We start from the raw sequence: 14,787 nt of genomic DNA, 5'->3' as shown, positions 1-14,787 counted from the left end.
TGGCTAGGCTTCGCAAACGAAGATCCGAGAAGGGCTCTACCCACGCTTGCTACAAGGATTTAATAGTGCTAAGTAAAGAATAATCAAAAATGCTGCTTCCTACTTGATCAAAGGCATTTATAACTTTTGTGTAATACAAAATACTTTCCTCATTGTAGACTTATCTAGAGATACTTGGTCTGAACTGAAGAAACTAACTGAAGAGGGACCGTGTCTGCAAGTAGTAGATAAGACTGTCCTCCTAATTAATTTCAGGTACATAAAGTCACAGTTCATGACTGCACTCATGGAAATTGTATTCTGTGTTTGACTTCAATACAGAGTATTTGCTGTTAAGCTTGCAATAGAAGATGCTTTCTTACAGGTATGAAAATTATTTATTACAGTAAGATTTCAAACCAAATACAATGCTATGATTTTTAATCATAATGCATTTTAAAGTATGCTGGAATTTCTAGAATTATTATTATTATTATTGCATAAGTATCATGGAATTTGTCTGCCTGTGGGCTCTGCTTTCAAAAGTGTGAGGTAGGTGTCACTGGAAGAAAATAAGGGCACATGTTAGGATTAGGAAAAATTTAAACTAGGGGACTGAATGGGGACAAAAAATAAGATAATGATACTCTTTAGGTTTTGCTTTTTAAGTTGTTTTACTATTCTTGTTCCTTTTTGCTGTCATAAAAAATGGTTAATTAATAAAGAAAAACAGTTGCTTTAGTGAATATTTTGCACCTGGAAAATTTTTAATATTTTTATAATCATAAGGAAAAAATCAAGTTTTCTTTTTCAGAAGAAATCTTGAAATTCCCAATATCTGAAAGACTTTGAAAAAGTCTTTACACAGAATTCACAATCAAATTAATTTGAAAATATTGTAAAAAAAAAGAAAAATACAAAACTACTATAATGATTATAATACTACTAATGCTGCTTTACATGTATATTCATAGATGCAAACACTAACAAGTCAAATAATTGCTGAGATTCATACAGCTAGCACCATGACAAAAGAACCTTGTGTGGGGTCTTCTGGGTCATCGTAAAAGAGTTCATTCAACATCACCAGATGTTCTACCCCATCTGCAACAACGTATTCTGAGATGCTACAAAGGCCTGGATATCTCCAAAGTTACACAATTCCTGGAGGAGAAGATTCCTACAGCCGGCTCTCATTTTCTGCCCTTTCAACCGCACCGTTCTTCTTCTCAACTACTTTCTTTGCATTGCTTGTTTCTTCTAAAACTACCACTAAACTTGACAGAGTTGTGTGAGGATCAAGCAGTTTCAGAAGAGGTATGTCCACCTTTCTCTCTTGAAAGACACGGTTCTGAATTGTCATAGCTAACATAGAGTCTATGCCCAAAGATGAAAGGGATGTGTTCATGGTTAGTTCCTCGGGGTTCAATCCGGTGAGGTCACTCACAAGGGAGGTGACGTAGTCTTCTGATTTGAGAAAGGCAGTATCTGGGACTTGAGTTTCCTCAGGGCTTTCAAGCTTGTTCCGGAAATCTTCTGACATAAGTGTTATGAAGCGAGTTTTGAGTGAACTTACCCGAGTAAAAACATGATGATATAAAACTTGAAAGTTCAATTTGACGACAGCTTGCTGTGGGTTATTGGTAAGTAAGCTTTTCCTGAGATACTCGTGAATTTCATGCACTTGCAGAATGTCTATGCCCTTGGATCCCAGAATGCTCTGGATGTGGTTTTGATTGAGCAGAATGCCAAGGTTCAAAGCACCCCAGTTAATGGATTGGCCTGAAAGCCCACGGTTCCTCCTGTAGAGGCAGAAGGCATCCAGGAAAGAGTTTGCAGCTGCATAGTTTGTCTGGGTGGCGTTGCCCAGAAAGGAAGTAACAGAGGAGTAGCACACAAAGTAGTCAAGCTCCTGGCCTCTGGTAGCCCAGTGGAGATTTAGAGTCCCTGCTACTTTTGGGCTCAGCACTTTCTGAAAGTCAGCCAAGGTCAGAACTTCAAGGTGGCCATCGTGTAAAGCAACAGCACCTTGAAACACACCTTTGATGGGACTCCCCGCAAAGGTGTTTGCAATGGACCTGAAAGCTTTCTCAACATCACCGGTCAAAGTCACATCACACTGCACAAACACTACTTTGCTCCCTTTGTACTGCTGCTGCAAAGCCTTCATCTCTTCTTGCTTCTCATTGCTCGGAATTCTCCTGGAGAGTATTGCAATGCACCCTCCTCCATTCTCAGCTATGAATTTCACCGTTTCAAAGCCAAGTCCAGTCAGCCCTCCCACTACCACATAAACAGCATTCTGCTTAAACAGCTGCTTCTGGGGTTCGTACAACGGTATGTCTGATACCATGCTGATGTCCTTCTGCCTTCTCAGTACAGCAAGGGGGACAGAAGTGCACGCGAAATAGGACACCACAGAGTTTAGCCTTTCAAAGTTGTCCGTCTGCTGAAAAACAGAACCTGACAGACGCCTAAACTGTTTCATATCCATGGAACTGATCCAGACATGTACAGTCTTCTGCAATTCCTTTAGAGGTGCTTTCTGGAAAACACTGGCAAGGGTAAGGATGTGGAAGCTGATGTTTTCATGACCAATTTCACTGACATTCTGGATACATTCAGACTGTCGATTGCCACACACGATCACCACATCTTTAAGAAAGTACATGTGGGCCAGATCCTCCCGAGACAGTCTGTTGACTGGAGGAAGAACAACAAGGGCATTGCATAGACTTTATAAACTGGAACTTATCAGGAGTGGGCCTTGCAAGGACTGTTCTCCAACCCATCTCTTCTGCTGCTGCACAAAGAACATGGCACAAAACTGATAATGGCTCTGTAGTAATAATACCCAACGTTCTGCCATGTTTCCCCTTGGGTAATCTCTGAGTGAAGATTTCCCAGGCAATTATAAAGTATGACAAACAAGGGACATTCTGAAACAAGGGGAATTTCTTTACATTGAAACACACTATTCCTGGAATCTGAACCCTGGATGATGCAGCAGTGGGATAACATGAAACCACATGATCTCCCACTTTCACTTTTTTCACATCAGTTCCTGTTGCTGTTACTGTGCCACTGAAATCAAGAGCTAAAAGTCTGTGTTTGCCTCCTGCTTGCGAGTTCCAATACAGGGTATTACCAAAGTTGCAACTAGAAACACTAATGGGAAAATAATCTTCTGAGTGGACGCAAATTTTATCCACTTGAATTTCAACACTCTGTTTGTCAAGCGGAGCAGAGGTGCTGGTGGATAGTTCACCAGACAAGTCTGTCACTGTGTACGGATCCGAAGTGTACAAAGTGAATGTCTGTGACTTCTGGAGAGATCTTACAGGGTGGATGTAATCTGTGTCTACAAAAGGTGTGCGTCTGATTTCAGACACATAAAGTCTTCCTTGGCTGATGCAAACTTCTGGATAGTCCCCACCTCTGCATTTGACAAGAACATCTGCTAGCACTGAGATGTCCAGGGAACTGCAAGAGCTGAGGTCAATCAACTGAAATGTGATTTCTGGAACTTCAACAATACAAGTTCTGGTCATGCCATACAATGCAAACCCACAGTTAACGTGGTCTACGTATCTTTCTGTTGTTCTGTAGGTGATCACTCTGACTGAACAGCGGGACGTTTCTCTCTTAATGCCACCACTACTTGGCGATAGGCTTCACAACACTTTGCCAACTGATCCACCACTTTGTTTGGCCAATCTTCATTTAACTTTTGAATTCCCCACAGGAAGAGAATTTCATCATAATCCTCAACCTCTGCTTTCATTTTATTCATTGTGTGGCCTTCCAAGAGGGCTTCCCAGTCTTCATACATAACATACTTTGAAGCAGGATGCAAGTATTTTTTGAGCTGCTTAGCTATCCCAAATTTGTCTGCAAACACTAGGACTCTGGGCTTAACTCCCAGGTGTCCAACTGACTGTGAAAGAGAGACTTCTTTCCACTTGTTTTCAAACAGAAACTCATTGTCCCTGGAAGACGCTTCTTTCATGAAAGTGATAGCAACGCGCTTGAGCTCAGCCAAAACAGAGCCGTGTTTGTCCAAAAAGCATCCACAGACCTCTAGGCAGTTCTCCGTGGACTTGCTTGTTCTCATATATATCATCATTTCTTCCTCCAGTGGCCGGAGCACCACCAGGCTGCCAATCCCTGAAGGAAAGCCTGCTCTGGACTGGAGTGTCCTTGAGGTCAAGACAGCAGTCATCTGCAGAAAACAGTCGAGCAGCACTGGGTGGATACAGTAGCTGTACATCTCTCTGACAGTCTCCTTGTTCACCTTTATGCTTGTTATAGCTTCCTTTAGTTCCTGGCAATAATGCACATCACTGAGCTGCCTGAATATGGAGCCATACTGAAAGCCAACCTGAGACAGCGCTTCGTAAACCTCCTCTCTGCTAATCACTGCTCTGCATCTTTGATAGATGTCTTGGAAGGAGATGGTGCTTTCTTCCACCACAGCTTCAGGCCCCTTTGCCACTTGGCCGGCAGCATAAACTGCATTGGAGGAAGAGAGAATCTCAAAGGCTGTCACATCTTTTTGTGGACTCAGCTTGACACTCAACACTTGGGAACTCTGAGTGAGAACACAGGGCGCAGAAAAACCAATACTCAGCTGGCAAGTACTCAGAGGCACTTTGGGCTGTGAGCTGCTCATCACAGAGGCCAGACCAAGCTCTGCATAAAAAGCACCCGGGACTAAGGCCACCCCATTGTTCTTGTGCTCGTATAAGTACGGTGTTGTGTCCTGAGACAGCAGGCAGCCAAACTCCACGTTGTCACTGTTTATGCCATAAATCAAAGGATGACTGGCACTGACACCTCTTTGGCTTGCTTGTTGATGGATATCCAGACAAGCCATGAGTTTTTGGCGATCAAACTGATAGCGTGGAATGGCCACCGGAACACTTTGATACCCATTATAGAAGTGCTGCCACTTGGGATTATATCCCAGTTCAAACAGATTTCCTACCAGGGTGAGGAGCGTCTGATATTCTGCATCGGTTTCCAAAGAGGAGAACACCTTTGTGCCTTTTCCTAGAGTTTCCTTTATGCTTCGCTGCAATGCTCGGTGAGGACTTATTTCCACAAACACCACATTTTCCCTGTCTCTAGCTGCAGTCTGGATGGCTTGACTGAAAGCAACAGGCTCACGAGTATGCCGGGCCCAGAATTTGCCACGAGCAAAATCATTTTCAGATGCAGCCACCCCAGTCAGCGTTGAAATCACTTCAATTTCCCCCTTCTGCTTTCCTAAAGGCTCTATCTTCTCCTCCAGCTCCTCAAGTATCATATCCATGCTGGGGCTGTGGTACGCAGCTGGGACATTTAAAACATGAAGGAAGATGTTTCTGTGTCTGAAAGCCTGAGCTAACTCTCTCTGGACAGTTTCCATAGAGTCTGCATTCCCAGACAAGGTGCAGGAAACTGGGCTGTTGAAAGCAGCAATGCAGACCTTTCCCGAGTAGGGATGCAGACGCTCAGCAATCTCTTGAACAGGGATGTTTCCAACCACCAACATTCTGCCACTGGCGGTCTTTGCCTGCAGCCTGCTCCGGTGATAAATCACTTGGACTGCATCTGCCAGGGAAAGGTACCCAGCAATATGTGCAGCAGCAACTTCCCCCACCGAGTGGCCAACAGCAGCAACAGCCTTAATACCCCAGTACTTCAGGAGGGAAGCTACGGCAACCTGCAGGGTAAAAAGCAAGCGCTGGGAGAGCTCTGGATTCAACAAATCCTGTGGGCTATGATCCCTCGTTGGCAGGGCGCTGATGTCGGTGTGTTGCCGAAAAAGGTCTTCTATTTCCTTACACTTGTCTCTGAACACTGGCTCTGAGCTCAGCAGAGCCTCGCTGAACTTCTTCAGCGTTACGCCGTTGCCGCAGAACACAAACACCAGCTGTGGTTCCACCCTGGACACGGCAGGTTCAGTGCTGCCTGACTTCAGCTCTTGCTGCAAGTGTTGGAGGGAATTTGTGACAAACGCTTTTCGGTACCTGTAGTTGGCATGGCTTCTTCTGCAGGCAGAGGTATAGGCCAGGCTTGGGAGAGTTACAGAGTTTCCTGTGCTCAGCTGCTCAGCTGTGTCAGACATTGTCATCTGAAGAGACTTACTTGATGCTGCTGACAGCAGAAATAATTCCAGGGGCCTCTTAAAGGCAGGAAGAGGCTCTGGCTGCTTAACCTGCCTGACTACAACGTGAGCATTGGTTCCTCCAAACCCAAAGCAGTTGATGCCAGCTACTCTTCCATACTCACTGGATTCTTCCCAGGGCTCTACAGCTGTGGCAACAACAAGGTTTAATTTCTCTGTATCGATGCTGCTCATCTCCTTTGAGTAATGCAAGGATGGAACAATCTTTCCATGATGCATCATCAGAAGCACTTTGATTAACCCGGCTGCTCCAGCAGCTGATTCGGTGTGCCCAATATTTCCTTTCACTGAACCAATTTTCAGAATGGAAGCTCGGGAAGACCTGTTTTTACCAATGACACTACCTAGGCTTTCAGCCTCAACAGGATCTCCAGCAGCAGTCCCTGTACCGTGTGCTTCAATGTACTGCACAACTGAGGGATCAACACGACTTTCATAAATGCTGCGCAGTAACTTCTCTTGCTCTGTTGGAGATGGTCTTGTGATCGGAGTTGCGGACCTACCGTTCTGATTTACTGCACTGATGTTTATCACACCCCAGATTTTGCTGTAGTCTTCCTTTGCCTGTTTCATAAAAAGGTAAAATTATCTTTAATAATACAAGTAGTCCAGTGGTTAAAGATGTCACCAGGAAACTTCCAAGACTGGTGCAGCCCACAGACTACTACCCATTACTGATCTTCCACATAGGGAGAGAGGAAATGGTAAAAATATTTTCACTGCTTTGGGATGTTTGCTAAGAGAGTCAGGGGCACAAGTTATTTTTTCCTTCATACTTCCAGCTGAAAGCCGCAATAACAGAAAGCAGCAATATTGAAAGAAACAGACAGGATGTGCCTATTAATTCATGGCTCCGCAGCTGGTGTCACCACCAAAATTTTGGGATTTTTGACAATGGTATGGCCTAGGCAGAGCCACACATGCTGGCATCAGATGGGACTCACATTTCTCAGTGAAGAAGGAGAGTCTTTGCCCAGGAACTAATGAGACTCATTTGCAGAGCTTTCAACTTAATATGATAGGGGAGGGGGGCAATATTAGGCTCGTCTTTGGCAAACTGTGGGATAGTATGAAAACGTTAGAGCGGAAGGGTACTTGGTAGGGCCCTCTTCAGATGCCTCTGAGATGTACCAGCCATACTGGAGCACACTTGCAGTCTTACAGAGACGAGTCAGGGACTCTTGAGATAACAGAAGCCAACAGGCAAACATCAGAGAAACACCTTAACAGCAGCAGAAGACTTAAGAGGGAATATGTCAAAAAAGCACCATCAGATAAAGACGCAACCACTAGACAGGACTATGGGATATGCCTTTGCACCCCCACTGGGACATTGTCACCGTTGAATACTTCTGTTAACTGCCTGTACGCCAATGCATGCAGTATGGGGGACAAACAGAAGAACCAGAGATCTGTGTGCAGTCACAGGGCTTCGATCTCATTGTGATTACGAGAGATGTAGTGGGATGGCTCGCATGACTGCAATGTTGTCATGAACAGCTACACACTGTTTAGGAGAGACAGACCAGGAAGGTGCCAGGGTGGAGTTGCCATTTATGTAAAGCAACGGTTGGAATGTATCAAGCTCTGTCTTTGTGAGGATTATGAGCGAGTCAAGAGCTTATGGGTTGGGATGTGGGCATAGTAGTAAGGGTGACATTGTTGTGGGTGTGTGCTACAGGCCACCTGATCAAGAGGAGGAAGTGGATGAGGCCTCCTCCAGGCAACTAAAAGCCATCCCAAAGTCACAGGCCCTGGTTGTTGTGGGGGGCTTTAACTACCGTGACGTCTGTTGGAGAAGCAACACAGCAAAGCACAAACAGTCCAGGAGGTTTCTGAAAGCATTGATGACAACTTGCTGTCACAGGTAGTGGAGGTTTCTACAAGGAATGGTATGTGCTCAACCTTACACTAACAAACAGGGTATGCTTTGTTGATGATGTGAAGGTTGGGGACAGCCTTGGCTGTAGTGACCCTGAGATCGTAGTGCTCAGTATTGAACAAAGAGGTAGGACAGCAAGCAAGATTACAACCACGGACTTCAGGAGAGCTTACTTCTTCTTGGAAGAAGCCTGTGGGAGAAGATCCCGCAAGGAAGATGGGTCCAAGGGAGTTGGTCAATATTCAAGGTTCACTTCCTCCAGGTTCAAGAATGATGCCTCCCAATAAGAAAGAAATCAGGCCAAGGGGTCAAGACACCTGTCTGGATGAATAAAGAACTCCTGTATTACTCAAGTATAAGCAAGATATATACCGAAGATGGAAGAAGGGTCAGGCCACTTAGAGTGAATATAAAAAGGTTGTCAGAGTAAACAGAAATGAGACTTGAAAGGCCAAGCCTATCTAGAATGAAATCTGGCCAAGGATATCAAGAATAACAAAACAGGCTTTTTCAAATACATCAGTAACAAAAGGAAAACTAAGGAGAATGTGAGACCATTAGTAAATGGAGAGGGGACCCTGGTAACACAGGCCCAGAGGAGGCAGAGTTACTGAACATCTTTACTGATAAGACCAGCGCTCAGGGATCTCTAACCCAAGAGACCAGGGTAAATAAATGTTATTTACCATGTTTATGGTAAATAAATGGTAAATGAATGATCTTCCCTTGGTCAAGGAAGATTGTGTTAGAGAACATTTAAAAAAACTCGACACCCACAAGTCCATGGGCCCTGACAGGATGCATCCACGAGTGCTGGAAGAGCTGGCAGACACCACAGGCTGCTCACAATCATCTTTGAAAGGTCGTGGTGATTAGGAGAGGTGCCTGAGGACTGGAAGAAAGAAAATTCACCCCAGTCTTCAAAAATGACAAGAAGGAGGACCCTGGAAACTACCAGGCAGTCAAACTCACTTCAATCCCTGAAACGATGATGGAACGCCTCATTCTGGAGGCCATCTCTATCTACATGGATGACAAGAAGGTGATCAGGAGTAGTCAGCATGGATTCACTAAAAGTAACTCATGTTTGACCAACCTGATTGCTTAAACAACTACCTGGATGGATGAGAGGAGAGCAGCAGATATTGTCTACCTCAAGGCTTTCAACACTGTCTCTTGCAACATCCTCATACACAAACTCAAGAAGTGTGGACTGGATAAGTGGACAGTGAGGTGAACTAAGAACTGGCTGAACAGCAAATCCTAGAGGGTCATAATCAGTGGCACAGAGCCTAGTTGGGGGCCCGTCACTAGTGTTGTTCCCCAGGGTTTAATACAGTATTGTTTAACTTGTTTATCAATGACTTGGATGAAGGGGTAGATGCCTCCTCAGCAAGTTCTCTGAAGACACAAAGCTGGAAGGAGTGGCTGATACCCAAGAGTGCTGTGCAGTCTTTCAGAAGGACCCTGACAGGTTGGAGACACAGGTGGAGAAGAACTGTCTGAAATTCAGCCAGGGTAAATGCAGGGTCCTGGACCTGAGGAGGAATCACCCCACGCATCAGGACAGGCTGGGGGCCAACCTGATGGAAAGCTCTGTGGAAAAAGACCTGGGGGTCCTGGTGGACAACAATCTGTGTGCCCTTGTGGCCAGGAAGGCCAAGGGAATCCTGGGGTGCCTTAAGGAAGAGCAGATCAAGGGAGGTGTTCCTCCCCTCTAGAGGTGTTCCACTGAGCCCTGGTGAGGCCACATCTGGAGTGCTGTGTCCAGTTCTGGGCTCCTCAGTACAAGAGAGACATGGAGCTCCTGGAGTGCGTCCAGTGTAGGGTGACAAAGATGATTAAGAGACTGGAGTGTCTCTTACAAGGAAAGGCTGAGGCCTATTCAGCCTCAAGAAGAGATAACTGAGAGGGGACCTCATCACTGTGTATCACTATCAGAAGGGAGGGTGTCAAAGGGTGGAGCAAGGATCTTCTTGGTGGTGCCAAGCAATAGGACAAGAAGTAACAGGCAGAAACTGATGTACAGGAAGTTCCATGTGAACATAAGGAAGAACTTCTTTACTGTGCAGTGACTGTGCACTGGGACAGAGTGCCTAGAAAGGTTGTGGACTCTCCCTCACTGGAGAGATTCAAGAACCATCTGGACACAATCCTGTGGCATGTGCTCTAGGATGATACCACTTGAGCAGAGAGGTTGGACCAGACAACCCACTGTGGGCTGTTCCAACCTGACCCATTCTGTGATTCTGTAATAGTCTCATGCTTTCTCTGTAGAGGATAGAACAAAACACCACAACAAAGCCAAGAACAGGCAGAGTATCATGATAACTTTTAAACGTGTGATCCATTTCCCATGGTAGGGGAAGATCCATAAATGTTTAATGCTCAAGAAATCCTTCATTAATCTTAAGCATGAATTGGAAACTCTTCTCTGGAAATGTAATTATTAGAGCTGAAGATACAAGATCCAGGCAAGCAACCAGTCATATTTTAGGCTGCTTCACAAGCTATCTTACCTTTTTCAGTGGTTTGAGGAAAACAACACCGCAGCCTTCTCCCCTTCCATAGCCATCTGCCTTTTTGGAGAAGGGTTTGCTTATTCCCTCTGGAGAGATCATCTTTGCTTTACTGAGAGATACAAAGGTGCGGGGATCTATTATGCAGTTCACCCCACCACAGATTGCTGCCTCACAGTCTCCTGCAGTAAAACAGAAACATACTCATGTTGAGATGGCCCAGGTGATAGACAGAAACAGTAGCAATCCTAATTTCACTGTCCCGCATCTCTTCAGTCCCAGTACCTGATTTAATGGCTCGCAAGGCGTAGTGCAGGGCAAAAAGAAAAGATGAACAGGCAGTGTCAATAGTCAGGGATGGTCCAGTCAGATTAAATGTGAATGAGACCCTGTTAGCAGCAATGCTCATGGCTGTTCCCGTACCATCATAATGATTTATTGCACTCACTGCTCTGCTTGTTATGATTTCATAGTCTCGATTCATAAGTCCTGTAAAATAGAAGATACGTGTCAAGTTAACCCAGGCCAGCAACAGGGATATACAGCTCTAAACCTGATGGTGTGTTTTGGTGTTCAGTTTTAATAGTAAACCATGTGGCATCAGTGCTCCTGGGATGAACCTTTGCTTCAACACAAGTCAAAGGCAAAACTCCCAGCAATTTCCCTGGGACCCACCTTACACAAACACACCTAACACTTGAAATTCCTACCTGCCCAGTAAATGACAGGCCTTTCCTGATGGCTTAGCTCACTGTGTGATGCAGCTAAGCCCTCTGTAGCCTGCTTAGGCACCTGTATCTCAGTTGGAGAGTGGTTGTTTTGGTTTAGCTATGGGAATATATATCAACAACTTACAAAGAGGGTAACTGGGACATAAATGTACGAGACGTTAGCTTCAGTCCCTCAGATTACCAAGTTAAAAATCACAGCACAACCTACACTCAGAGCTTTTTTTTCCCCCCACTCTGTGAACCAGTGAGACAGAGATAGAAAAGAAGAACGGGTCCTGTGAGAGCAGTTGTGTCCTCTTTCTGTGAACACATATACCTGAAGTACCTTGGATCCCCAAATCTGGTGGCATTTGTGGAAAATGCAGCACCCCTATTCAGAGAGCAAGGAATAGTGCCCTCTGTGGAGAAGGGCATGTCTCAGGCTAAAAGGTAAACTAAAGAGTTTCTCCCTATAGGTACATCAGCTTAACTCCCCCAGAGAACTCCTCTTTAAAGACACACAGATTACACCAGCAATAATGTGCTGTTATTCTAGCATTGGTTTGTAAAATGTCCTTCCACACCATCATCTCCTCCATAACTTTTCCTGGTACTGAGGTAAGCAGTTGGACAAGTGCACCTTGGTACCATTTTAATGTCTACAGGAGGATTTTCACTGGTTTTAAAGGATCTTAACCCCCACAACACCTTAACCAATATTATTATACTGGAAAACAGTGTACTGGAAAAAAGCGTAGGCCTGGCTTGCGAGTATCATTCCCAGAAGGGGGTAGGGAGGCAGTTTAATTGTTTCCTGCCTCAACTTCAGTACTTGAAGACAGAAAGACAAGCACCTAAAAGAAATACAGGAATTGCTTCATGAACTTCCAGAGTAACTTAGCATTTCTTATCAAAGATAACCAGTAGTGCCATAGCACAGTAGCTTTATATCTCCAGTGCTAGATAAGTCTGGAAAGTTCATGAAGGAGTGCTCCAGTCTTTGGGAGGTTCAAACACACTTTCTTTGACATGAAATTTTCGTCTTACCAACAAAAACACCTGTTTTGGTGCCACTGACAGCTTCTACAGGGACTCCTGCATCCTCCAGGGCTTTGTATGTGCATTCTATCAGTAACTTCTGCTGAGGATCCATGCGTTCAGCTTCCATGTTATTAATCCCAAACAAGTGGTTGTCAAAGGAATTAAATCTAAAATGCACAGACCAGAAAATGGTACAACATATGCATCAGACATGTTTACTTCTAGACTCACAGTACACGTTTTGCAATTTCATGAAAAGCAAAGCAAAAGCTGTTGTTTAAACCACAATTCCCATTTATGAAATTTAGAAAAAACCGTGTATAGGCCAAGGATGTTTGATGTCTCACTACAGAATATGTGTTTTTATCAATGATTATGCATTGCAGAGGTAAGAGCCCACTCCTAGACACTTTTAATTGCATGGTTATTCCATTAGTACCAACAGGACTCCTCAGACTATGAAATATGCAGAATGAGTCTCCCTCTGCTGTAATGTGGTCTTAGCCAACAAGTTATAAACAAATACTGTCTTCTACCATCTTCAGAGTAGGCCCATGCTTACAAAAGACCAAGTTCAACCTTAATCTTGTATTTTTTCAATCAGATTTTTGTGGCCTTCTATCATCTCTTGATTTCAATGCAGAATTCAATATCTAACATGGAATTAATCACTGAAGTAATTCTGTGCCCTACGATTCAACCCTGCCAAGTGTTAACCTCAGGAGCCAATAAGATTTTTTTTGTGCAAGTGAATTTCTCAATTGAATAAAGGTCTGCAGCCTGAGGATTTAAGGTGAATGCAGAATTCAAGTAAAGGACACTTATGTTGATAATACTGCAATTTGCTATTCTTCACATAAGTCACAGCCCTCGAACATTTGTACCCATATCTCTGGGATAATTTGATATGAAACATGAGGACACAAGTGAAAGGATGCATCCCGCAGTTTGATCCTTCAGAAATTCTCTTCACACGATGATCTTTACCTGATACTTATACATACATAGTCCCTCAATATTATGGAGGAATGACTCAGAATAAAAAGCTTCTTTTTTTAAATCATGACAGTATGAGCCTAGAGAAAAGCAACAGTACTATAGGCAGTACCAATCATTTGACAGGCTGGCACCCAACTCAGGTCCACTAAACAACCCCTCATGCATAATGCTTCTCTACTTCTGTATACCCCAAACACAGACACCTCCGACACATGGCAGGCAGGTGACATCTCAACACCGGGTGAGTGTGTACAGACATGTTGTATTGTGTAATCAAAGGCCATATGTGCTTCTAGACATGCCTGACACAGCCTGCAACTAAATTTACTCATCTATGTCACACACCAGTGTGACAACTGCCTGCTCATCATGTGAGATACAAGAAAGCCTCCTAGGCCTAATTTATATATTCTGCCTGAGCCTTGCATCCCCTGAAAGGCTAGGCAAGTTAGCCTAAGTATAACAAAAATCAGTGGCACAAGAGAGTAGCAGACTCACTCATCGAGAAGAGCAGCTCGTGTTGTACATATTTTTCCTGGCTTGTTATCATCTGGATCATACCACTCTTTGGCATTAAATCTCTCAGGGGGGATTTCCACTGTGCAGTTTTTGCCTTCCTCCAGGACTTTCCAGAAATTGTCAATTCCATCTCCTGTTGTACAAAATTTTTAAGATAGATTAAATTATGTGCTCCCCCTCCCTTTGCAGACTCAGAGATGCACAATCAGCTACAAGGAACTCCCACAGGGAAATCTAGCTTGCTCACTAGAGTTGCCAGAGAAAGAACAGATCGTTCTTTAGTGAGAGGAAGTTGAAAAGCATGACTGGTCCCTTTCCTGCTTGTCTAAAAGCAAAGGAACCCCACAAAATCCTTAACCACCTTCTCTCCCCATTTCCCTACTGTCTCACTGCACCCACGGTGCATACTGCAACAAAGCAGGAAGTTTTCTTTGAGGAAAACCCAACCTATCCATATTACAGGCACAGCTGGTGATGCTGTCCAGCCCTCGATCTCTCCTGAGCCTATGGATGCAGAGTCCTGCACCAATGCACAGGCCCCCAGACAGTGCCCCTGCAGAAAGTTCAAATCATCCCAGGCCCATCCAGTTCATTTGTGTGAGTTTCCTGTGCAGCTCAATGCCCTGCTCGCTGCCAGCACTGCAGATCGCTCGCTCGGTCTGTCTGTCTGTCTGTCAGCAGACTAATTTGAACTAACTAGTTTCCACCACAGCATGACCTTTTAAAAGATCCTGCGAGTAGCAAAGCAACAAAGTCTACTAAGGGAGGATCATGTTGTTTTCCTCCATTCCAACACCAATAAATTACTCTGCTTTTCAATGTTCACTCACAGCCAGCTTTGCTTTTACCCAAACTTACCTCCAGGAAAGTTGCATCCTATTCCAACAATAGCAACTTCATCTGCAGTCTCGATCTCCATCTCCTGGGCTGCACAGTACAGGTGCAGTGTCAGTCAGATCAAACAAT

General features: G+C 44.4%; 1 protein-coding gene across 1 annotated transcript; it reads right to left on the bottom strand.

The window, feature by feature from the left end:
- Positions 1-1,159: 1,159 nt before the first annotated feature.
- LOC126639701 (uncharacterized) lies at positions 1,160-14,740 on the bottom strand. The gene is given in 8 exon segments (XM_050314818.1): positions 1,160-2,710; positions 2,712-3,613; positions 3,616-6,715; positions 10,553-10,734; positions 10,838-11,041; positions 12,310-12,470; positions 13,801-13,954; positions 14,680-14,740. Coding segments are annotated over 8 exon segments (6,315 nt in total).
- Between the last annotated feature and the right edge of the window lie 47 nt (positions 14,741-14,787).

This window comes from Myiozetetes cayanensis, unplaced genomic scaffold (genome assembly GCF_022539395.1).
Source record: "Myiozetetes cayanensis isolate MyiCay16 unplaced genomic scaffold, myiCay2020 scf1, whole genome shotgun sequence".
In the NCBI taxonomy this organism is placed as follows: Eukaryota; Metazoa; Chordata; class Aves; order Passeriformes; family Tyrannidae; genus Myiozetetes; species Myiozetetes cayanensis.
The sequence above is the reverse complement of the archived record's forward strand: the minus strand, read 5'-3'. Positions and strand labels throughout refer to the sequence as shown.